At 45.2% G+C, this 25,393-nt stretch overlaps 1 protein-coding gene and 1 pseudogene across 2 annotated transcripts in view; one reads left to right on the top strand and one right to left on the bottom strand.

Annotated features, from left to right (window-relative positions):
* Positions 1 to 905: 905 nt before the first annotated feature.
* Positions 906 to 2,027, top strand: LOC139362655 (serine/arginine-rich splicing factor 9 pseudogene; annotated as a pseudogene).
* A 916-nt stretch (positions 2,028 to 2,943) lies between these two features.
* Positions 2,944 to 25,393, bottom strand: part of DOP1B (DOP1 leucine zipper like protein B) — a 122,573-nt gene continuing 100,123 nt past the window's right edge. For both annotated transcript variants that reach the window (XM_071095690.1, XM_071095691.1), the window contains exons 26-37: positions 25,260 to 25,326; positions 18,804 to 18,948; positions 18,121 to 18,200; positions 17,189 to 17,298; positions 16,918 to 17,064; positions 14,946 to 15,007; positions 13,994 to 14,122; positions 8,515 to 8,651; positions 7,846 to 7,901; positions 7,451 to 7,612; positions 4,994 to 5,123; positions 2,944 to 3,883 (exon numbers count right to left, since the gene is read on the bottom strand). In XM_071095690.1, the coding sequence (XP_070951791.1) occupies positions 3,632 to 3,883; positions 4,994 to 5,123; positions 7,451 to 7,612; positions 7,846 to 7,901; positions 8,515 to 8,651; positions 13,994 to 14,122; positions 14,946 to 15,007; positions 16,918 to 17,064; positions 17,189 to 17,298; positions 18,121 to 18,200; positions 18,804 to 18,948; positions 25,260 to 25,326 (1,477 nt within the window). In that variant the 3' untranslated portion in view covers positions 2,944 to 3,631. The remainder of the gene's footprint in view (positions 3,884 to 4,993; positions 5,124 to 7,450; positions 7,613 to 7,845; positions 7,902 to 8,514; positions 8,652 to 13,993; positions 14,123 to 14,945; positions 15,008 to 16,917; positions 17,065 to 17,188; positions 17,299 to 18,120; positions 18,201 to 18,803; positions 18,949 to 25,259; positions 25,327 to 25,393) is intronic.

Genomic DNA, 25,393 nt, shown 5'->3' with positions numbered 1-25,393 from the left:
TAATCATGCCACTCTACTCCAGTGTGGGTGACACAGCAAGACTCTATCTCTAAAAACTAAAAAGAACAAACTGGTGATTTTGTTTGTCTTCATTTTTTCTGTTTTTTGAAACAGAGCCTTGCTCTGTCACCCAGGCTGGAGTGCAGTGGGGTGATTACAGCTCAGTGCAACCTTTGCCTTCGGGGCTCAGTCAATCCGCCTGCCTTAGCTTCCCAAGTGGCTGAGACTACAGGCTTGCACCACCACACCTGGCTAATTTTTTTGGTATTTTTTATAGAGACAGGGTTTTGCCATGTTGCCCAGGCTGGTCTCAAACTCTTGGACTCCAGTAATCCTCCTGCCCCAGCCTCCCAAAGCTAGAATTACAGGCATGAGCCACCATGACTGGCCTGTCCTCATACTTTTTTTTCTTTTGAGACAGAATCTTGCCCTGTTGCCAGGCTGGAGTGCAGTGGTGTGATCTCTGCTCACTGCAACCTCCATCTCCCGGGTTCAAGTGATTCTCCTGCCTCAGCCTCCTGAGTAGCTGGGACTACAGGCACGTGCAGTGCCACCACACCCAGATAATTCTTGTTTTTTTTAGTGGAGATGGAGTTTCACCATGTTGGCCAGGATGGTCTCCATAGCTTGACCTCGTGATCCGTCTGCCTTGGCCTCCTAAAGTGCTGGGATTACAGGTGTGAGCCACCGCGCCCGGCCCCAGTCCTCATACTTTTAAAATCCCCATCCTCTATTTTATAAAATACACATGTTGGAACCCAAGTAAATTAACGTAACACATAGCTTATAGATATTGGGGCTGGAGAGAAACTTAATTTTTACTGCTGGGTGTGTGATAAAAACTGCTTAAAGATCACAAGAGTGGCAGAACTGGTTAGTTGCTACCACCGTAAGAGGTAGTTACCATGGATATTCCTACCTTAAAGACGAGGAAACTGAGACACAAAGTATGCGCAGACCAGTACATGGCTGAGTCAAACCCAGGCACTGTGGAGACTATATGCTTAACTACTGTGCTATATCCTGTGACAAAAGGAAATATCTAGACGTACATCACGCGTGTAGGACTGTTTTATGAACATGAAGATATGAGTGCTGTTAAATCCCTATCTTTGCCGACATCGCTGTACATAACTGTAATCCCAGTTACTCAGGAGCCAGAGGCAGGAGAATCACTTGAATGCAGGAGGCGGAGGTTGCAGTGAGCCGAGATCGCGTCACTGCATCCAGCCCGGGTGACAGAGCAAGACTGTGTCTCAAAAAAAAAAAAAAAAAAAAAAAGCCGGCCATGGTGGCGCACCTGTAATGCCAGCTACTTGGGAGCCTGAGGCAGGATAATCGCTTGAACCTGGAAGGCGGAGGTTGCAGGGAGCCAAGATCACGCCACTACACCACTACACCAAAAAAACAGACGCTGGCGGGGGGAACCGTGCTGAGGCGGTGGCAGCAGCGATGCAGGCAGATGCGGGCTGCGGCGGGCCCGCGGCGTCTAGCGGTGCGGGTGGGTGTCGGGCTGGGCGGACAGCGCCGCTGAGAGGGCGACGGGCGCATCTACCGGCGCATCTACGTGGGGATCCTTCCGACCGACGTGCGCGAGGACCTGGAGGGCCTGTGCTACAAGTACAGCCGCAACCGCGAGATCGAGCTCAAGAACGGGCACGGTCTTGTGCCCTTCGCCTTCGGGCGCTTCGAGGACCCCCGAGATGCACAGGATGTTATTTATGGAAAAAATGGACTTCCTCCATCATGCAGTTGGCAGGACCTGAAGGATCACATGTGAGAAGCCCGGATGTCTGTTATGCTGATGTGCGGGGATGGTTGAGTATCCCAGAAAAGAAGGCATGGAGTATGCCCTGCGTAAAGACACCAAATTCCGCTCTCATGAGGGTGAAACTTCCTACATCCGAGTTTATCCTGAAAGAAGCACCAGCTATGGCTACTAACGGTCTCTGTCTGGTTCAAGGGGCCGTGACTCTCCATACCAAAACTGGGGTTCCCCACACTACTCTCCTTTCAGGCTCTACTGAGACAGGCGATGGGAATTTTTTATTTTTTAGGTTAACTGAGCTGCTTTGTGATCAGAATCTACATTCCAGATTGAGGATTTAGTGTCTTAGGAAATTTTTTTAATTTTTTTTTTTTTTAAAGAAGAAAACAAACTACATAATTTCTACCAGGGCCATAATAGCAGTGAAACATTTTAAACTGCAGAAATTGTGGTTCTGGTTCAGAAACAAGTTGTATATTTTTCACCCCTGATTATGGGAAAAAGTCAGTTCTGTCTTTGTGGGTTGCTCTGCTATGGAGAGCAACAGTTACTGTGACTGAATCGGCCCATTCTGTTTAGAAATATATTTTAAACGTTTAGGGGGAAAAAAGAAAAAAAAAAAAAGAACAGAACAGAACGTGATGTCAGAAATTTAAAACCCTGTACTTATGTTGTTAAACTGTGCAAACGTGATTTTTTTTTTTTTTTTTTTTTTTTTTTTGAGATGGAGTTTCACCCTTGTTGCCCAGGCTGGAGTGCAATGGTGCGATCTTGGTTCACGGCAACCTCCACCTCCCAGGTTCAAGAGATTCTTTGGCCTCAGCCTCCTGAGTAGCTGGGATTACAGGCATGCACCATCATGCCCAGCTAATTTTGTATTTTTAGTACAGACGGGATTTCTCCATGTTGCTCAGGCTGGTCTTGAACTCCTGACCTCAGGTGATCTGCCCACCTTGGCCTCCCAAAGTGCTTGGATTACGGGCATGAGCCACCATGCCCGGCAAACATGTAATTTTTAATGTGTGAGGGTTGAATTCATTGGGGTTATCTTTGAATACATTGAGGTTACCTTACCTCTGCTGAATGGGTGAGGGGCAATTATTGTCCTTGGAAAACAATGTATTTTAGTTTTAAAATGGAGTACCAAAATAAGCACTTCAAAGGACATTTGTGTGAAAGATTAAAAATAACATTCTTTTAATAAGTTTAAATTTTAGAGAAATATACTAAGACCCATATAACTGCTTCAACAAAGAAAACAACTTCATTATCTTTCTACTTCACATTACAAATTTTGTGCTACTGTTAGATGATATATTAATTTATTTTCATTACATAAATTGAGGAAGAAATGCAGAATCAGATTCAAATATATTACAAGGCATTAAGGGAGGTGTGTCCTGTTGCTGAATAGCAAATTGGCTGAAATCTACTTTCTTTTTTTTTTCTTTTTTGAGATGGTCTCATTCTGTCACCCAGCTGGAGTGCTGCAGTGGCGCGATCTCAGCTCACTGCAGCCTCCACCTCCTGGAATCAAGCAATTCTGTGCCTCAGCCTCCCAAGCAGCTGGGATTACAGGCACCGCCACCACACCCAACTAATTTTTGTATTTTTAGTAGAGACAGGGTCTCACCATGTTGGTCAGGCTGGTCTCGAACTCCTGACCTCATGTGATCTGCCTGCCTTGGCCTCCCAAAGTGCTGAGATTATAGGTGTAAGCCACCGCACCTAGCCTGAAATCTACTTTCAAAATGGAAATAGGCTTGTTTAAAAGCGCTATCCTGCCTTCTTTCTTCTTTAGAATATAACCTGGTTTTCAGTAAAGTACCAATACATGGATTAAACATATTCTCTCTCACGTGGTTAACATTCTGGATGTTCCAGAAAATCATATTCGATGCATTCTTCCAGTTGCTTTAAGACCCTTGAGCTATCTGTGACAGGAAAGTCCAAGAATGGAGCTCCTGGGGTATCAGCAGGCAGCTGTCTTTGGGTTTTAAATGCACAGTTTAGAGTCATGAAGAATGGCATCAACTGCCTGATGCTGGAAACAGAATGTTGGCGCAGAAGCGGGAACTCAGTCTTCATGGTGATCTCATCAGAGCTACTGATTTCCTGCAGAAGAAACAAACCCATAGCAATGATACGGTTTTACTGAGGGCTTTAGATGGCTGGGAAGCACATGCATGTGGCAAAACCTAAGAAATAAGGTCCTTTTTTTTTTTTTTTGAGACAGAGTCTTGCTCTGTCGCCCAGGCTGGAGTGCAGCAGCGTGATCTCGGCTCACTGCAACCTCTGCCTCCAGGGTTCAAGCAATTCTCCTGCTTCAGCTTCCTGAGTAGCTGGGATTACAGGTACCCGTCACCATGCCCAGCTAATTTTTGTATTTTTGTAAAGATGGAGTTTCACCATGTTCGCCAGGTTGGTCTCGAACTCCTGACCTCTGGTGATCTGCCCGCCTTGGCCTCCCAAAGTGCTGGGATTACCAGCCTCGTGAATATAATTTTTAAAAAGAAAAGCAGGCTGGGCACAGTGGCTGTCACCTGTAATCCCAGCACTTCAGGAGGCTGAGGCAGGCGGATCACCTGAGCTCAGGAGTTCGAGACCACCCTGACCAATATGGTGAAAACCTGTCTCTACTAAAAACACAAAAATTAGCCCCAGGTGTGGTGGCACGTGCCTGTAGTTCCAACTACTCGGGAAGCTGAGGTGCGAGAATTGCTAGAACCTCGGAGGTGGAGGTTGCAGTGAACTGAGATCTCCCCACTGCACTCCAGTCTGGGCAACAGAGTGAGACTTTGTCTCAAAAAAAAAAAAAAAAAAACCCCAAAACAAAAAAACAAAAATTAGCCAGACATGGTGGCATGTGCCTGTAGTTCCAGCTATTCCAGAGGCTGACAGGAGAATCGCTTGAAACCAGGAGGCTGAGGTTGCAGTGACCTGAGATTGCGCCACTGCACTCCAGCCTGGGCAACAGAGTGAGATTCCATCTCAAAACAAAACAAAACAAAAACGAAATTAGCCAGGTGTGGTGGCACATTCCTGTAATCCCAGCTACTCAGGAAGCTGAAGCAGGAGCATCACTTGAACCTGGGAGGTGGAGGTTGCAGTAAGCCAAGCCCACACCATTGCACTCCAACCTGGGTGGCCGAGTGAAACTCTGCCTCAAAAAAAAAAAAAAAAAAGAAAAGAAAAGAAAAGAAGAGAGAAAAGAAAAGCACTTACCCCAAACTTTAATTTTAGAAGTTCTAGAATCTTGACAGTGTGGGGTTTGCATTCTTGGTGATTCTCCTCTATATCCGACAGGAAGGCAGGGTCCTCTGTGTCCACTTCTGGAATAAATGCCCACCTATAACTGCGGGGAACAAACAGAAGGTCAGGACTGCTGGTAAGAGCCCTTCAATGTCATTAAAATTAGTTTTACTAAGATATCATCCACATACTGTATCTATTTAATATGGACAACTCAATGCCTTTTATTATATTCATAGAGTTACATGTCTATTATCACAATCAATTTTAGAGTATTTCATTACCCCAAAAAGAAATCCTGCCCCGCTCAGCCATCACCACCCCAACCCCCTATGCCCTTGAGACCTAGGCACCCGCTAATCCACACTCTGTCTCATTGTGGACATTCCATATGAGCAGAATCACACACTATGTGTTCCCTTGTTTCGGCTTTCACTTAGCATCATATTTTCCAGGTTCATCCAGGTTCCAGCGTGTCTCAGTTCTTCAATTCTTTTCACTGCTGAACCGTATTCCACAGAATGGGTATGTCACGTTATCTATCTGTTCATCAGCTGACGGCCGTTTGGGTTTTCTCCACTTTTTGCCTATTATAAATAACGCTGCTATGCACATTCGCATATATCAGAACCCAGTTTTTTTTGTTGTTTTTTTTTTTTTGAGACAGAGTCTCGCTCTGTTGCCCAGGCTGGAGTGCAGTGGTGCAATCTTGGCTCACTGCAACCTCTGCCTCCCAGGTTCAGGCAATTCTCTGCCTCAGCCTCCTAAAGTGCTGGGATTACAGGCGTGAGCCACTGCGCCCAGCCTCCACTTTTTTTTGTTTGTTTGTTTTTTGAGACGGAGTTTCGCTCTTTCTCCCAAACTGGAGTGCAGTTGTACGATCTTGGTTCACCACAACCTCTGCCTTCGGTTTCAAGCAGTTCTCCTGCCTCAGCCTCCCGAGTAGCTGGGATTACAGGCGTACGACCCCACGCCTGGCTAATTTTGTATTTTTAGTAGAGACGAGGTTTCTCCATATTGGTCGGGCTGTTCTCAAACTCCCGACCTCAGGTGATCTACCCGCCTTGGCCTCCCAAAGTGCTGGGATTACAGGCATAAGCCACCGTGCCCGGCCTAATTTTTGTATTTTTAGTAGAGACAGGGTTTCACCAGGTTGGCCAGGATGGTCTTGAACTCCTGGCCTCAAGTGATCCACCCACCTTGGCTTCCCAAAGTACTGGGATTACAGGCATGAGCCACTGTACCCGGCCTAATTTTTGTGTTTCTAGTAGAGACAGGGTTTTGCCATATTGGTCAGGCTGGTCTCAAACTCCCAACCTCTCAGGTGATCCACCTGCCTCAGCCTCCTAAAGTGCTAGTATTACAGGTGTGAGACACCACATCTGGCCCGAACCTGCTTTTTAAAAACTAAAAGACTTCCTTTTGTGGAACAGCTTTAGGTTCACAGCCAAATGGAGCAGAAAGTACAGTTCCCGTATATCCCATCCCTACACACATACAAGCCTGCCGTATTATTGACATCCTGCACCACAGCGGTACATTTGTTAAAACTGAAGAACCTCTACTGATTCACCATTATCCCCCCAAGTCCAGAGTTTACATCAGGGTTCACTCTTGGTGGTGTACATTGTATGGGTTTGGAGAAACGGACAATGACATGGATCTACCATTATAGCTCCGTATGCAATAATTTCACTGCCCTAAAAACCCTCTGTGCTTCACCCATCCATCCCTGCCTCCCTCTCCCCAACCCCTGGCGACCACTGATTCTTTTTACTGTCTCCACAGTTTTGCCTTTTCCAGAATGTCACATGGTTGGAATCATACAGTGTGTAGCCTTTTCAGTCTGGCTTCTTTCACTTAGCAATGTGCATTTAAGAGAACCCACTTTTTAACCACAAACATTTCTATATGCTTACTCTCTTTGTGGGGGTAGGAGAGAGAGAAATAGCCTCTGGGGCTGGTCATGAAATTAAACAAATGAGCAGCTGTGCTAAGCCTGCAGGAAACATAAGCCTAAGGGCCAAAGTGAATCGGAGATGGCAGGCTCCAAATAAAGGCATTCTTATCTAACTAAACAGACAAAAAGGTCTACACAAAGGCGGTGAGGACCACCAGTGGGTAAGCCCTGTTTTATAAGCATTCAGTAGCAAAAACCACACACACACACACACACACACACACACACACACACACACACACACACACACACCATAGAAACACATTCATAAACACTCCTATGAGCCAAATTCGCAGAGCCACAGATGTTGCAAGTAATCTGAAACTCGGTATTCCGAGCTGGCTCAGCTGTCACTAGAAACCCAGATGGTGGTTTCCCATAAACTGTACATGAAAAGCAAGTGAAAGTGCTTAAAAGGAAAAAACAAAATCTCCTGCTTCAAAAAGGACACATGATCCTATCTGACTTACATTTGAAATAATGGCATCTTGTCAGGTGGAAAAGAGAGCGCTGTGTCCAAGAATTTGCAAGCTGATAAATACAAGATGAGTTCACTCTGGGGTATCTCCCCCACTGAGTGTCCATTTGCATCCGGGACTGAACCTTTCGTTCTGTTTACTTTGTTGTTGCTTCTGTAAATTTGCAAAGAAACGCTTGTTATAAATTCATTCAGAGCTGTTATAGTCCATTCACCTATGACATGTCCCTCAGAATAATTTTCCTTTTAAGAAATGTTTGGAATAGCTGGTCCTTTCACAAGTACTTCAAGAAAACAGCATTTAACATTAGATAACCATACATCTAAAGTAATGTCCTTTAATCGTGACCATCTTTTCCTCTTGTACACAGATCTTGTACTGCTTACCTCAATGACTCATCTTCGTCTTTTAGATCTTCTTCAAGCTGTGTGAATGTCTGAATCTGAAAACAAAAAAAGTATTCAAGTTACTATCTGAGAGAGACTAAACCTACCCAAATTTTTTTTTTTACTTATTTATTTAAAAAAATCGATTAATTTATGAATGAATGAATAAGATGGGGTCTTACTCTGTCACCCAGTCTGGAGCACAATGGTACAATCATGGCTCACTGCAGCCTCAACCTTCTGCAGATGTAACTTCCCACCATGCCTAACTAATTTTCGTATTTTTTTGTAGACAAGGAGTTTCATCATGTTGCCCAGGTTAGTCTTGAACTCCTGGGCTCAAGTGATCCATCCACCTTGGCATCCCAAAGTGCTGGGATTATAGGCATAAGCTACCACGCCCGGCCCAAATTTATAGTATATAAAAAAACTAGTAAATATTATCCAATGGTACAAGTTAGTTGGAATTACTGACAGGGTGAGAGATCAAATATGATCATAGGGTAAAATATTCTCTATTTAACCAAGAGCTAATCATGTGCTACCAACCTGATTAAAAATAACTTTTAGATAAAATGGGATATACATGAAATAGTATGTTATATGCTACTGAGAAAGCATTTTAGAAAGCTCCAACCTTGTTTTCAAGCTTACAATACTTGTACTCACCAATTCAGAGACCATTATTGGCCACAATGAAGTCAAATGCTGAGGAGATATTCTTAGCAGCAAAACTCTGAAAAAAAGAAACATCTGAGCAGCAACGGTGGATGTCTGTCCGACTCTGAGATTGTCTGTCAGGCGTTCTAAGGAGAGAAGATTTTAGAGACGTCACACAAATATGCAGTTTAAGGTTTCTTATCAGACAAAGAAAAATAAAATTGTGACTGTTCTGACATTCTGGTAAGAACCCAGTGTAAGGAATGAGTGTGACAGGCCAGGCTCAGTGGCTCGCGCCTGTAATCCCAGCACTTTGGGAGGCCGAGGCAGGCAGATAACAAGGTAAGGAGATCGAGACCAGCCTGGCCAATATGGTGAAACCCCGTCTCTACTAAAAATACAAAAATTAGTTGGGCGTGGTGGTGGGTGCCTGTAGTCCCAGCTACTTGAGAGGGTGAGGCAGAAGAATCGCTTTAACCTGGGAGATAGAGGTTGCAGTGAGCCAAGATCACACCACTGCACTCCAGCCGGGGTGACAGAGTGAGACTCCATTTCAAAAAAAAAAAAGAATGTTGGTGATGCTTTTGTGCAACTAGTCTACCCCAGCCCTCGTCTTTGTGAAATACAGCAGTTCATGGCTCTTGCCAAACCTCAAAGGAAATGATTCCCATGGGCTGTCCCCCTGCCACAGCTGAGTAGAAAGACATGAACATCTGTCACCAGAAATCCACTGGATGACCAACGGCCACTTAAAATGTTCTTTTAAGAATATGAATGAGGAGACACAGAAACCAAGCAGCCCATGGTGAGGGATGGATTTACACAATCATATGGACTGGCTGGCAGACAACACCGTATTTTGGGGGTGGTAGGTGGGAAGTGGAGCAAGTAAATATAATAGATTTATTCAGCAAGGTTTAAACTTGATGGCCATGACAAAAACTTTAATTCCTATGGAGGGAAATGTGTTTCAAATAACTCTCTAGTCCCTAACACTTCCCTGCTTCTCCCCTGAAATGGTTGTTTGTAGAATGAGACTTTTTTTTTTTCTCTCATAGCTTAAGGTTTCCTAGGAATGTAACAAATTGCTACACCAAACAGCTAAATGGTAGGCATGCTAGTTGTAGTACATTAGAACAGTATCAGTTGTAGTACATTAGAACATTAGTATATTAGTAATAAACTTTTCTTTTTTTTTTTTTTTTTGAGATGGAGTCTCACTGTGTTGCCCAGGCTACAGGGCAGGGGAGCAGTCTCCGTTCACTGCAACCTCCACCTCCTGGGTTCAAGCAATTATCCTGCCTCGGCATTCAGAGTAGTTGGGATGACAGGTGTCTGCCACTACGCTCGGCTAATTTTTTGTATTTTTAGTAGAGACAGGGTTTCACCATGTTGGCCAGGCTGGTCTTGAACTCCTGACCTCAGATAATCCACCTGACTTGGACTCCCAAAGTGCTGGGATTACAGGTGTGAGCTGCCATGCTCAGTCAGTTTTTTTTTTTTTTTTCTTCTTTTTTCTTTTTTTTTTTGTTTTTTTTTGAGATAGAATCTTGCTTTGTCACTCATGCTGGAGTACAGTGGTGCGATCTCAGCTCACTGCAGCCCCTGCCTCCTGGGTTCAAACGATTCTCATGCCTCAGCCTCCCGAGTAGCTGGGATTATAGGCACCTGCCACTATACCCAGCTAATTTTTGGTATTTTCAGTAGAGATGGGGTTTCACCATGTTGGCCACGCTGGTCTCGAACTCCTGACCTCAGATGATCTGCCCTCCTTGGCTTCCCAAAGTGCTGGGATTACAGACATGAGCCACTGTGCCTGGCTTTGACCTTTCTTTTTTGTGGTAAGAGCACCTAAAATCTACTCTCTTGGCAAATTCCCAGTACATATGCAGCGTTATTAATGACAGTCCTCATGTTGTACATGCCTTCTCTAGACTTACTGATCCTACATAATTGCACCTTCGTACCCTTTCACCTACACCTTCCCAGCCGCCGAAGACGTGAGACTGCTGTCACTCTGAGCCGAGATGTACAGAGCTGCTCAGCTCCCACCCGTGCACCATCTCCTCCTCTGCTACTTGATGGTGCGACAGTGTCCAGGGAAAAGGACCCCAAACGGTATTCCAGGAGAGAAGCGTTAGAAATTCTCCACTCCTGCTTCTCTTTTTTTTTTTTTTTGAGATGGAGTCTCCCTCACTCTGTCACCCAGGCTGGAGTGCAGTGGCATCATCTCGGTTCATTGCAACCTCCACCTCCAGGGTACAAGCAATTCTCCTGCCTCAGCCTCCCGAGTAGCTGGGATTACAGGTACCTGCCACCATGCTTGGCTAATTTCTTGTATTTTTAGTAGAGATGGGGTTTCACCACGTTGGCCAGGCTGGTCTTGAACTCCTGACCTCAAGTGATCTGCCCACCTCGGCCTCCCAAGGTGCTGGGATTACAGGCCACTGTGCCCAGCCTCCTGCCTCTTTTAACTGGGCCCAGACTATTTACTATCGGACATGTCTTGGGAGCTTCTGGATGCATCTACCTCTCTGAGGCAGATGTGGCATCATCCCTCCACAGGGCATCTCCAGGCAAGTTCAGTGTCCTCCATCCCTGCCAGAGGACACTCTGAGTGCCATCAACCCAGGACTCAGAGGGGCTGGGCCTACCAACGGACATCCTGGGGACAACAACATGTAGGAAAGTGCTCTGTAAACTGTCAGTTCATCAAAAATGAAAATGGGGCAAAAGGCTTATTTTTTAAAAAACATGTAGTATTTCTAGAAATACAGCACTTGAGCTATCCAAAATGAAGCGTATTTATTTAGAAATTCTTCTTTCCCTGCCAGGCACAGTGGCTCACGCCTGTAATCCCAGCACTTTGGGAGGCCAAGGCAGGTGGATCACTTGAAGTCAGGAGTTCGAGACCAGCCTGGCCATCATGGTGAAACCCCATCTCTACTAAAAATACAAAAATAAGCTGGGCATGGCGGCGGGTGCCTGTCATCCCAGCTACTGGGAGGCTGAGGCAGGAGAATCACTAGAACCTAGGAAGCGGAAGTTGCAGTGAGACAAGATTGTGCCACTGCACTCCAGCCTAGGCAACGGAGTCAGACTCTGTTCCCCCACCCCCCAAAAAAAAAAATTTCTCTTTCCCAAGAGCTCAAAACCTACCTCTGTTTTAGGTCAGCATTCTGCTGACTTTATTATATATATGAATATACAATATAAGCAAGTATATTATATGTTATATAGTATAATATTTAATATTACTATTTAGTTATTAGTTATTACAATCATGTCAATATAATACAAATATAATAATTACATGTTATAATGTCATATAATTATATAACATATTAATATATTATGTAAAACATGTTATATATACATGTTATATATATATGGTGCGATATATATGTATATTCTATTATATTGCCCTTGCTTGCTCCCTCTCAGAGAAATAATTTCTCAGAATTGCTGGGTGTTTAAACTGTACCATGGTCAAATTCTCCACACCCCTGTTTGAGAATGACTGTTGTCTATCTTTTTATTTTTTTGGTTCTAGCTTCTATACACCTAATGCTGTCTCCTTAGCTATCTGGGCCTCCTCCCAAATTTGAGAGGAGTGTGAGATGGGGTAGAAAGAAGGAACAGGGCTGGGTGCAGTGGCTCATGCCTACAACCCCAGCACTTTGGGAGGCCAAGGTGGGCGGATCACCTGAGATGAGGAGTTTGAGACCAGCCTGGCCAACATGGTAAAACCCCATCTCTACTAAAAAAAACCCATAAAAATTAGCCGGGCATGGTGGTGGGTGTCTGTGATCCCAACCACCTGGGAGGCTGAGGCAGGAGAATCACTTGAACCTGGGAGGCGGAGGTTGCAATGAGCCAAGATTGCGCCACTGCACTCCAGCCTGGGTGACAGAGGGAGACCCTGGCTCAAAACGAAAACAAAAACAAAACAGAATGTCAACTTTGCCACCTGAACATTTTATGAGAAGGAAAAAAAAAAAAAAAAAAAAAAACCCCCTGACAATCACGTATGATACGATGATGTCGGCAATAATAATAACAATTTATTATTATTATTATTTTTGTGTGATGGATTCTCTCTCTGTCGCCCAGGCTGGAGTACAGTGGCATGATCTCGGCTCAGTGCAACCTCTGCCTACCGGGTTCAAGTGATTCTCCTGCTTCAGCCTCCCCAGTAGCTGGGATTACAGGTGTGAGTCACCACACCAGGCTAATTTTTGTATTTTTAGTAGAGACGGGGTTTCACCACACTGGGCAGGCTGATGTCAAATTCCTGACCTCAAGTGATCCACCCGCCTTGGCCTCTGAAAGTGCTGGGATTACAGGTAGGTATGAACCACTGTGCCCAGCCAGCAATAAATTATTTTTGATGCAGTCAAAGAATATAATGGGCATGAAGAAAAAAAATTGTTAAGGAAAAATTAGATCCTTCTCCAGTATCTTGCCCCTTCCCTGGCCTCAACTGAAGGTGCGATTAAGGGAGTACTATAAACACCAAGTATCTTGACTGCAGGAGGACTCTAGCAAGAGATAGTGCTGAGGAAGTATTATTCCTATACTGTAGTCAGGCTTTTAAAAACTAATAAAAATTAATAACACTGTAATTGATTTTATTAAGTATTTATTTAGAGACAGAGTTTTGCTCTTGTTGCCCAGGCTGGAGTGCAGTGGCGCAATCTTGGCTCACTGCAACCTTGGTCTCCTGGGTTCAAGTGATTCTCCTGCCTCAGCCTCCCAGGTAGCTGCAATTACAGGTGTAATTGCAAGTAGCTCCCAAGTAGCTGCAAATACAGGCACCACGCCTGGCTAATTTTGTATTTTTAGTAGAGATGGGGTTTCACTATGTTGGTCAGGCTGGTCTCGAATTCCTGACCTCAAGTCATCCACCCACCTCAGCCTCCCAAAGTGCTGGGACTACAGGCATGAACCACTGTACCTGGCTTATAATTGATTTTAAAATAAAGTTTCAGATTTACCAATATACTTCTGAAGTTCTATAACTCTGCAGAATACTTGTTTTAACACATGGTAATCATGCCAAAGCACGCAGTAGACCCCTCTAGTACTTAATCATCTCAGCCCCTCATGGGTCTATCTGTATGTGGCGGGGTGAGGGCAGGTCACCTGTTGCTGTGGTTTGAATGTTTGTCCTGTCCAAAATGCATGCTGAAATTTTATTGTAAATGTAGTATTACTGGGAAGTGCGGCCTTTAAGAGGTGATTAGGCCACATCATGGATGGGATTGGTACTGTAATAAAAGGGCAGGTCAGCCCCGTCTTGCTCTTTTGCCTTTCCACCTTCTGCCATGGGATGTCGCAGCAAGAAGGCTCTTGCCAGATGCCAGCCCTGAATATAGGACTTCTCAGCCTCCAGAACTGTGAGGCAATAAATTTCTGTTTTTATAAATTCCCCAGTCTCAGGTATTCTGTTATAGCAGCATAAAACAGACTAAGACAGCTGTCTTACCTTGTATCAGTGGAAGGTAAAGGTGGTATTGATCAAGTTCTCCACTGAAGACAGCAAAAGCCTGGCGTTTTAACAGCATGGCTTTCTGTTCAAAACTTGAGAATAGTTTCAAAGAACTGCTCTGCATGTCTAGAATAAATACAGCAAATATGTTTTACTTAGTGAGAAAACCACAATTGGAGGTAAGTGATGGGAAATTCATACTAGCGTAATTCTGTATTCCCTGGTGAAAAATAATGATCTTTATTAAGTAAGGACATGAGATTATTGTTCCCATGTATATTTAAAAAAATACTTATTTCTCTTTTTATTTCTTATTTGAGACAGGATCTCATTGCCCAGGCTGGAGTGCAGTGGTGGGATCAGCTCATTGCAGCCTTGACCTCGTGGGTTGAAGTGATCTTCCTGCCTCAGTCTCCCAAGTAGCTGGGACTACAGGTGTGTGCCACCATGCCCAGTTTTTTGTAGAGATGGGGTTTCACTATGTTGTCCAGGCTGATCTTGAACCCCTGGGCTCAAATGATCTGCCCACCTCAGCCACTCAAAGTGCTGGGATTACAGGCGTGAGCCACTGTGCCCAGCCAATACTTATTTCTTTAATGATACTTAATGATAGTGCATGAGAAGGGATCTGAGGTGTAGAAAAGTCCTCCTAGTAAATTATGGAAATTACTTTCAGCACAAATGTTCAGATGTGAAGCTAGATGCTTTCAGCAGTATTTCTCCACTAAAAACTATGAAAAAGGTTGTCACAGCATTCTTGTCAATAAATTGCAACTGGAAAAGACTCATTTATTTAGTTCTGCCATATTATGAACATCGCATTACAGTCTTTGTGGCTCAGACAGCACCATAAAAGTATGAGTAGGGTTCGGAAAGACATGATAAACGCTGGTTCTATTGGTATTGATCCTATCAAGTGTGAGTTATGCAAAAGTAACACAGAACTTACTCATTAAATCCTTAAACATTGTTTTCTCATGAGTCAAAAGATGGTCAATAATGGACTTCCAACTGGATATTAAAGAAAGCAAAATCAATTAAATTTGCAGTGGATGATAGTTTGATTCAAAACATTAAAAAAACAACATACCCTCTTAAGATATATTAAAAACTGCTTTCTGTACCAGGTGCAGTGGTTCACGCCTATAATCCCAGCACTTTGGGAGGCCGAGGTGGGTGGATCACCTGAGGTTGGGAGTTCGAGACCAGCCTGAGCAACATGGAGAAACCCCATCGCTACTAAAAATACAAAAGTAGCAGGGTGTGGTGGCACATGCCTGTAATCCCAGCTATTCGGGAGGCTGAGGCAGGAGAATTGCTTGAGCCTGGGAGGTGGAGGTTGCGGTGAGCCGAGATTGTGCCACTGCACTCTAGCCTGGGCAACAAGAGCGAAACTCCATCCCAAAAACAAACAAACAAACTGCTTTCTGAAAAGAAGTTAGTGATAGAAATAAATAGTTTACATATAAAAGAAAGCTACACTAAAGCTTTTCATTTATAACCCTAACATAGGGAATGAATAATGACTTTTTCCAGTTTACCACAAAGAAACAGATTGACAAGGCACTCTGGCTTTTTCAAGGGTTATTCTTAAATATGTTCATACAGGATGATATTCACCCAGTTGTGTTGATGAAAAGAGTGGGGCAGTGAAGACAAATACCACCCTTAGCTCTTCTTTCCAAATGGGCTACCCCAGCAGAGCAACAAGATCACATGGAGGGAGGCCACAGGGCCACCAGCAGCCCTCTGGGGGTGGCCATGCTTTCATGCCATACAAAAAGGTTCCCAATCTCTACCCTCTATTGCTGAGCCTTCCTGTCATTAATAAAGGAGTAGCTTTCTTTCTGGTTATTTTCAGACAGGGCCCAGGGTCTTGTGCTGTCGCCCAGGCTGGAGTGCAGTGGCACAATCACAGCCTACTGCAGCCTCAATCTTCTGGGCTCAAGTGATCCTCCTGCCTCAGGCTTCCATGTAGCTGGGACCACAGGCATATGCCAGCATGCCTGGCTAATTTTTTTTTGATTTTTTTTTTTTTGGTAGAGATGGGGTTTCACTTTGTTGCCCAGGCTGGTCTCCAACTCCTGGGCTCAAGCAATCCTCCTGCCTACGCCTCCCCAAATGTTGGATTACAGGTATGAGCCACCACGCCCAGTCCTGAGTGATTTTCTTGATCTCAGGAAAAGGCCCAGGAGCACATCTTGCATCTGAGTCTCAGTGGATCTCTGCCTGGCTACTCGCTGAACTTGTGGAGTATTCAGCCGAGAAGTGGGGTAAAGACACCCCCAGGGTCACCCAGTGGGCTCTATCATCTTAACACTGGCCAATTACTTTGTGATTACAAGACAAAGCAGTATTAGACAGAACAAGTATCACTGGAACCCCAGGTTATGCTGTTTATTTATTTGAGACGGAGTTTTACTCTTGTTACCCAGGCTGGAGTGCAGTGGTGGGATCTTGACTCACTGCAAACTTCACCTCCCAGGTTCAAGCAATTCTCATACCTCAGCCTCCCGAGTAGCTGGGACTACAGGCGTGCGCTGTCATGCCTGGCTAATTTTTGAATTTTTTAGTAGAGACAGGGTTTTGCCATGTTGGCCAGGCTGGTCTCGAACTCCTGGGCTCAGGTGATCCACCCACCTTAGCCTCCCAAAATGCTGGGATTGTAGGTGTGAGCCACCATGCCCAGCCAAGAAATAACATGCTCTCTGAATTAAGTGAAATTCTTCTTTGTACTTTAAAAGACTTAATCCCTTTCCCGTGAACACATGGTCAACATGTGAGCCTGTGACAGGGACGTCCTGTTATCTGGGGTGACGCTATGGCTCTGCTTCTATTTCAGGAATGAGAATTATGTAAACCAAAACACTGTTTCCACCTGAGGATCCAGAGCACATTGTTATCAGGACAGCATCTCTTACTGAACACAAGAAGTATCCATCTGAAAGAAAGCAGGGTCGAGAAACAGTTCCAGGACCTCCTTCCGCCAGGCTCGTTTGGTGTAGGCATAGCCACTCAGAGAGCTCAGCAGCTGAGCGCCAGCCCGGAAGCTGGGAGCATTGTAGGCACTGAGTGGGAGTGGGAAGAAAGAAGGGTCAAGGTCAAGGACTGTGCAAGGAAAACCACTTGATTCATTTCTCAAGACATATTTTTCTGCATATGGGTGGGAAGAAATGGCGACGATGACGTTACCTGTGGTTGCGTAAGTATGGAAAAACATAGTAAAGCAGACGGGAGATTAACGGCACAGCTTTCTCCTTCTCGTCACTTCGATAAACCATGTCCAGGAGGGAAGCCAGTACCTAAAAGAACAAGACCCTAAGAAAACAGAAACTGGCTGGGCGTGGTGGCTCACACCTGTAATCCCAGCACTTTGGGAGGCTGAGGTGGGTGGATCACTTGAGGTTGGGAGTTTGAGACCAGGCCGGCCAACATGGTGAAACCTCATCTCTACTAAAAATACAAAAATTAGCCAGGTCCTGTAATCCCAGCTACTCAGGAGGCTGAGGCAGGAGAACTGCTTGAACCCAGGAGGCAGAGGTTGCAGTGAGCCGAGATCACGCCACTGCACTCTAGCCTGAGTGCAGACTCCAGAGCGAGACTCCATCTCAAAAAAAGAAAACAGAAAGAAAAAAAAAAAAAAAAAGAAATCAGAAACCCTTGGAAGCAAGTGACAATAAGAAGTGCAGTCATGGCCGGGTGTGGTGGCTCACGCCTGTAATCCCAGAACTTTGGGAGTCCAAGGTGGGTGGATCACGAGGTCAGGAGATTGAGACCATCCTGGCCAACACAGTGAAACCCCATCTCTACTAAAATACAAAAAATTAGCTGGGCGTGGTGGGGTGCACCTGTAGTCCCAGCTACTCAGGAGGCTGAGGCAGGGGAATCACTTGAACCCGGGAGGCGGAGGTTGCAGTGAGCCGAGATTGCGCCACTGCCCTCCAGCCTGGCAACAGAGCAAGACTCTCCACGGTGCAGCTTGAGGCCAATGCTGCCTGATGGACAAGCTCACCTGGGAGGGTGCAGCCCATGCTCACTGGCACTTGAGAATGAACAAATGTCTTTGTAACAACTTGTGACGGCACTTATTTCCATAAAGGATGACAGGTCAGGTGTGTATTTACCTCTGCCAGGAGAGAGAGGGCTTGCACGCTGTACACGGAAGGGGCGGATGAAGACACCATTGCTGAAGCTGCAGCAGCATCTGTGAACAGAAAGAGGCATTTGTGTGTTAACTATGATGGATGGGTCACCATTTACTGTCCCCAAAAGCACTGCATGAATGTGAGCCATCAGCTCCCACCTTTCACACCAATTGTGTCCATATGACTCAGGTACTCCTCTCTGTTAACATTCAACATTCATTCATTTATTTATTTATTATTTATTTATTTATTTATTTATTTATTTATTTTTTGAGAAGAGTCTCACCCTGTCGCCCAGGTTGGAGTGCAGTGGTGTGATTTCAGCTCACTGCAGCCTCCACCTCCCAGGTTTAAGCAATTCTCCTGCCTCATCTTTCCGAATAACTGGGACTACAGGCATGTGCCACCATGCCTGGCTAATTTTTGTATTTTTAGTAGAGATGGGGTTTTGCCATGTTGGCCAGGCTGGTCTCAAACTCCTGGCCTCAAGCGATCCTCCCGCTTTGGTCTCCCAAAGTGCTGGGATTACAGGAGTGAGCCACGGCATCCAGCCTATCTTAAATACTTTCTTTTTGTGGTGAGAACACTCAAGATCTCTCTTAAGGAAAAGCTAGAACCACCCGCTGACCAGAAGCACCATCCGCTGACCCGTCTCCACCTACCATACAGGTCCTCCTCAGCATCAGATTCTTCTAGAGAGGCCTGAGGTTGGGCCTTCACTTCCAGATTTCTGCTTAGCCAGCTGGTTTGCTCCAAGGAAGAGCCGGCAATGTTCCCCACAGCTTCTAGGATTTTCTGAGTGATTTCCTGAGAATAATCAGGAGGACGGGGAAAGGAAGTTAAATAAGGAAAAGAATGTTAAGTGCCTAAAACAGCACTGTCCAATAGAAATAAAATGCAGGCAACTGTGAGCATGTATGTAACATTAAGCTTTCTAGGAGCCACATTAAAGGTAAAAATAAACAGTTAAATTAATAATATAGGCTGGGTGTGGTGGCTCATGTCTGTAATCCCAGCACTTTGGGAGGCTGAGGCTGAGGCAGGGGGATCACTTGAGGTCAGGAGTTCGAGACCATCCTGGCCAACATGGTGAAACCCGGAGTCTACTAAAAAAAAATACAAAAATTAGCTGGGCGCGATGCCACATGCCTGCAGTCCTACCTACTCGGGAGGCTTAGACAAGAGAATTGCTTGATCCCGGGACGCGGAGGCTGCAGTGAGCCAAGATCATGCCATTGCACTCCAGCCTGGATGACAGAGTGAGACTCCGTTTCAAAAAAAAAAAATTAATAATATATTTTATTTAACCCAATATATACAAAATATTATCAACATGCACTCAATATAAAAATTATTAATAGGCTGGGCATGGTGGCTCATGCCTATAATCCCAGCACTTTGGGAGGCTGAGGTGGGCGGATCACCTGAGGTCAGGCGTTTGAGACCAGCCTGACCAACATGGTGAAACCCTGTCTCTAGCAAAAATACAAAATTAGGTGGGTGTGGTGGTGTATGCCTGTAATCCCAACTACTTTGGAGGCTGAGGCAGGAGAATTGCTTGAACCTGGGAGGTGGAGGTTGCAGTGAGCCTAGATCATGCCATTGCATTCCAGCCTGGGCAACAGGAGCAAAACTTTGTCTCAAAAAGAAAAAACAAAAACAAAAACTATTAATGAGATTTTGCATTCTCTTTTGTGTGTGCCCTAAGTCTGAAATCCAATGCGTATTTTGCACTTATAGCACATTCAATTCAGACTACCACATTTTTTTTTTTTTTTTTTTTTTTTGGGAGGTGGTGGGCAGGACAGGGTCTTTCTCTGTCAACCAGACTGGAGTGCAGTGGTGCAATCAAGACTCACTGCAGCTAGGCGTGGTGGCTCATGCCTGTAATTCCAGCAGTTTGGGAGGCTGAGGCAGGTGGATCACAAGGTCAAGAGATCGAGACCATCATGGCCAACATGGTGAAACCCTGTCTCTACTAAAAATACAAAAATTAGCTAGGCATGGTGGGATGTGCCTGTAATCCCAGCTACTTGGGAGGCTGAGGCAGGAGAAATGCTTGAACCTGGGTGGCAGAGATTATGGTGAGGCAAGATAGCGCCACTGCACTCCAGCCTGGTGACAGAGTGTTGCATGAAGTCAGGGACCCCGAACACAGGGACCGGCTGGAGCCGTGGCAGAGGGACATAAATCGTGAAGATTTCATTTTAATGTGGACATTTATCAGTTCCCAAACAATACTTGTATAATTTCTTATGCCTGTCTTTACTTTAATCTCTTAATCCTGTAAGCTGAGGATGGACGTCTCCTCAGGACCACGGTGGTAACTGTGTTACCTGTACAAATTGATTGTAAAACATGTGTGTTCGAACAATATGAAATCAGTGCACCTTGAAAAAGAACAGAATAGCAGTGATTTTTAGGCAACAAGGGAAAACAACCATAAGGTCTGACTGCCTGCAGAGTCGGGCAAAAACAGCTATATTTTTCTTCTTGCAGAGAGCCTTTAAATGGATGTGCAAGTAGGAGAGATATTGCTAAATTCTTTTCCTAGCAAGGAATATTAATATTAATACCCTGGGAAAGGAATGTGTTCCTGGGGGGAGGTCTATAAAGGCCACTCTGGGAGTGTCTGTCTTATGCAGTTGAGATAAGGACTGAGATACGCCCTGGTCTCCTGCAGTAGCCTCAGGCTTATTAGGGTGGGGAAAAACTCCACCCTGGTAAATCTGTGGTCAGACTGGTTCTCTGCTTTGGAACCCTGTTTTCTGTTAAGATGTTTATCAAGATAATACGTGCACTGCTGAACATAGACCCTTATCACTAGTTCTGCTTTTGCCCTTTCCCTTGTGATCTTTGTTGGATCCTTATCAGTAGTTCTGCTTTTGCTCTTTGTCCTGTTACCTCAGAAGCATGTGATCTCTGTTAGACCCTTATTAGTAGTTCTGCTTTTTGCCCTTTGTCCTGTTACCTCAGAAGCATGTGATCTCTGTTAGACCCTTATTAGTAGTTCTGCTTTTTGCCCTTTGAAGCATGTGATCTTTGTACCTACTCCCTGTTCTTACACCCCCTCCCTTTTTGAAACCCTTAATAAAAACTTGCTGGTTTTGAGGCTCGGGTGGGCATCACAGTCCTACCGATATGTGATGTCACCCCTGGTGGCCCAACTATAAAATTCCTCTCTTTATACTGTCTCTCTTTATTTATCAGTTGGCCAACACTTATGGAAAACAGAAGAACCTACGTTGAAATACTGGGGGTGGGTTCCCCCAATAACAGAGCAAGACTCCATCTCAAAAAAATAAAAATAAAAAAGACTGACTGCAGCCTCGACCTCCTGGGCTCAAGCCATCCTCAGGCTCCCGGGTAGCTGGGACTACAGGTGCATGCCACCACATCTGGATAATTTTTAAATTTCTTGTAGAGATGAGGTCTCCCTATGTTGCCCACACTGTAGACTAGACACACTTCAAGTGCTCAACAGCCATCTGTGGCTAATGGCTACTATACTGGCCAATGTAGGTAAAATATACAGAGATTGCAAGTCATCGCAGCATGTGATGAAAAAGCCATAAATTGTATTCAGTGGATTGGCTTTCTGGTTTATCTAGGACCACGGGTTCTTCCTAGAAATGCATCTTTCAATAATATAACAAGAAACAAAGGTCAATAAGTTAAACTGACTCAGTGGGGTAAAGTGAGGAGTCATCCACTCTCAGGAGTATGATCAGTAAAGAATCTGGTTAGTAGCTAGAGAGACAAACTTGAAGCTGGCTTCTGAGCCAGTGTCATCAAGTGTCATCAGCTAAGAGTGGCTATAATCCTTGACATCTGAGAATTTTATAATCCTGATCTCAACTGTGCCACAAGGTTCCCAGGCTCAGCAGTTGTGTTGAGGCGTGAAGCAGGGCACACCTGCCTGCTGGGTGGGTGCGCTCGAGGGAACAGGCTAATCGGCTAACTTAGGCAGGGCTGGGTGTGAAGGGCAGAAGGAAAGTCAGGAAAAGGGTTTAGGGGCTTAGAGGAGTTCCTGTAAGGACCGATGAAAGCACTGAGTGGATGAGTGTGATATTGTGGAAATGTTTTCAGCCTTTCTCCCCATTTCCCAGCTATAACTCCTAAATTCCTTGGATTCTCCAAAGTAATATGTGTCTTTTTGTATGCTACTGAGATGGCTGTGGCTGCGGACCCCCAGATAACTTCAGCTCCCCAACCTCCAGGAAGGGAGAGGGGTTAAAGGTTAAATTGATCAGCAATGACCAATGATTTAATCCATCATGCCTATGTAATGAAGCTTCCACAAACCCCAAAGTAACTGGGTTCGAATGAGCTTCTGGATGGCTAAACATGTGGAGGTTCCTAGAAGGTGGTGCCCAAGGAGGGCATGGAAGCTCCGTGCCCCTTCCCAAGTCCCTTGCCTAATCATCGATTCATCTGTATCCTTTCTAATCTCCTTTATAATAAACTGGTCAGCCGGGTGCGGTGACTCATGCCTGTAATCCCAGCACTTTGGGAGGCTGAGGCGGCCAGGTCATAAGGTCAGGAGTTCAAGACCAGCCTGGCCAACATGGCAAAACTCTGTCTCTACTCAAAATACAAAAATTAGCCGGGCATGGTGGCAGGCGCCTGTGATCCCAGCTACTTGGAAGGCTGAGGCAAGAGAATCGCTTGAACCTGGGAGGCGGAGGTTGCAGTTAGCTGAGATTGTGCCATTGCATTCCAGCCTTGGCAACAAGAATAAGACTCCATCTCAAAATAAATAAATAAATAAATAAATAAATAAATAAATAAATAAAATAAACTGTTCAATGTGTTTCCTGAGTTCCATGAGCCACTCCAGCTAATTAACAGAACCCAAGGAGTGAATGGGGGAACTCCAATTTAGAGCTGGTCTGTCAGAAGCACAGATAAAAACACTTGGGGCTTGTGATTGGCATCTAAAGGGGTGGGGCAGTGTTGTGGGACTGCACCCTCAACCTGCAGGATTTGAAGATATCTCTAGGTGGAGAATGCCAGAATTGAATGGAACTGGATGACGCCTATCTAGTATCCACTGCAGAACTACTAGCTTGGTTGCTGGTGGGGAGAAATCCCCACACATTTTGGTTACGAGGTCACCGAAGTATTTTATGTTATGAGACTGTGGTAGGAAAATCACATTTTGTTTTTTTCTATATCCCCAGTGGGGAAGAAGTATAGGGTGCAGCTCAAAATAGTAGGAAGGAATAAGTGTTGGGGATGCTACGTGTCATGAGACAGAAAGCAGCAGATGCCACCTGGTCCCCTCAACCAAAAGGAGCAGAGAAGAGGCGTTCCAGCTGCAACAACAGAGGGAATGTCTGTGGCCAGAGCCCTCTCCAGGCAGGCTGAAGAGAGAGGGGCCTGCTACAGGCAACAGGCCACAAAAGCAGGGAGGGCTTAGGTGAGCAAGTGCTGTCCCGGCACCTGGACGGGCAGCATCGGCCCTGTAATGATGTTTTCTTCTCTGGCTACAAGTCAAGGCCAAAGGAGGAGGCACCGGAATTTTCCAATTATGCTTTATGGTATTTTTTTTTTTTGAGACCAAGTTTCATGCTTGTCACCCAGGCTGGAGTATAGTGGTGAGATCTCGGCTCACTGCAACCTCTGCCTCCCAGGTTCAAGCGATTCTCCTGCCTCAGCCTCCCCAGTAGCTGGGATTATAGGTGTGCGCCACCACGCGTGGCTAATTTTTGTATTTTTAGTAGAGGTGGGGTTTCACCATGTTGGCCAGGCTGCTTTCAAATCCCTGACCTCAGGTGATCCGCCCGCCTCGGCCTCCCAAAGTGCTGGGATTGCAGGTGTGAGCCACCGTGCCCAGCCTACTGTGCTTTATACAGTACTTTTGTGGTTCAGAACTGCGGACCTGAGGCTGTTTCTGGATATACCTTTCACAAATGCCAGGGATCATAAAGATTAGCAGTAGTATCGCCAAGGCTATAAATATGATAGAAAAGCCAACTGAATCAAGGTCTATAATGGTTTGCAAAATAGTGATTATCCCAACTTCATCATAACTTCCATATTTATTAGTTGGCACTCCACTCTGAATTTTCCTTCTCCTATGGATGGGTTTTATTTTTCAGTATTAAACAAATTTTTATGAGCATATATTACTGTTATAATGGGAGATAAGGCGTTTAAGGAAAGAAATCCATGTATGGAGGCTGGGTGTGGTAGCTCACGCCTGGAATCCCAGCACTTTGGGAGGCCGAGGCAGGAGGATCACCTGAGGTCAGGAGTCTGAGACCAGACCAGACAACATGGAGAAACCTTGTCTCTATTAAAAACGCAAAAAATTAGCCAGGCGTGGTGACGTGTGTCTGTAATCTCGGCTACTTGGGAGGCTGAGGCAGGAGAATTGCTTGAACCCAAGAGGTGGAGGTTTCGGTGAGCTGAGACCGTGCCACTGCACTCTAGCCTGGGTGACAGAGTGAGATTCTGTCCAACCTCCCACCCCCCCACCAAAAAAAAAGAAAAAAAAAAAGAAATATCCATGTATGGAGATAGCTTCCTTTTTTTTATTTTTTTGAGACAGGGTCTCTGTTGCCAGGCTGAAGTGCAGTGGCACAATCACAGCTCACTATAGCCTCAACCTCCCAGGCTCAAGGGATCCTCAATAGGTGTAGCTACCACACTAGGCTAATTTTTGTATTTTTGTAGAGATGAGGTCTCTCTATGTTACCCAGATTGGTCTCGAACTCCTGAGCTTAAGCAATCTGCCCGCCTCAGCCTCCCGAAGTGCTGGGATTACAAGTGTGTGCCACCGCGTCCGGTGGGAGATAGATTTCTAATTCCATTTATGTTTCACAGTGAGGTCCACATACATCTGCATACAGCGTGGAGGGTGAGGGGTGCAGCTGTCAGTTCCACAGTCGATTGCTCAAGCATTACACAAGAACCTTCATGAGAAAACCTGGGCCCCAGGTCTGACTGAACTCTCCAGAGACAGCGAGGGGGGAAGAAAGACTTGAGAACAAGTGCAAAGCTAACCTCAGATTCTGTCCAACGTCTCTTGCCTATCTGCTATCTGATATCCCCAAAGGAGGACAGCACTGCTGGGGTAATATCATTTGGCTGAACCTCTTTCGTATACAAACCTGCAGGTCTTTTAGATCCTTCTTGTTTTCCAGGTTGGGAGTTCTTGTTACAAAGTCATTCAGCATGCTGTCGGGAGACAGTCAGCTTCAGATTAAAAATGCCGCAGAAATAAAATATGTGCCAAAAGAAAATA

The sequence above is a fragment of the Macaca nemestrina genome, chromosome 4, assembly GCF_043159975.1.
Source record: "Macaca nemestrina isolate mMacNem1 chromosome 4, mMacNem.hap1, whole genome shotgun sequence".
Classification (NCBI taxonomy): Eukaryota; Metazoa; Chordata; class Mammalia; order Primates; family Cercopithecidae; genus Macaca; species Macaca nemestrina.
This window is presented reverse-complemented; position numbering and strand designations above follow the sequence as displayed.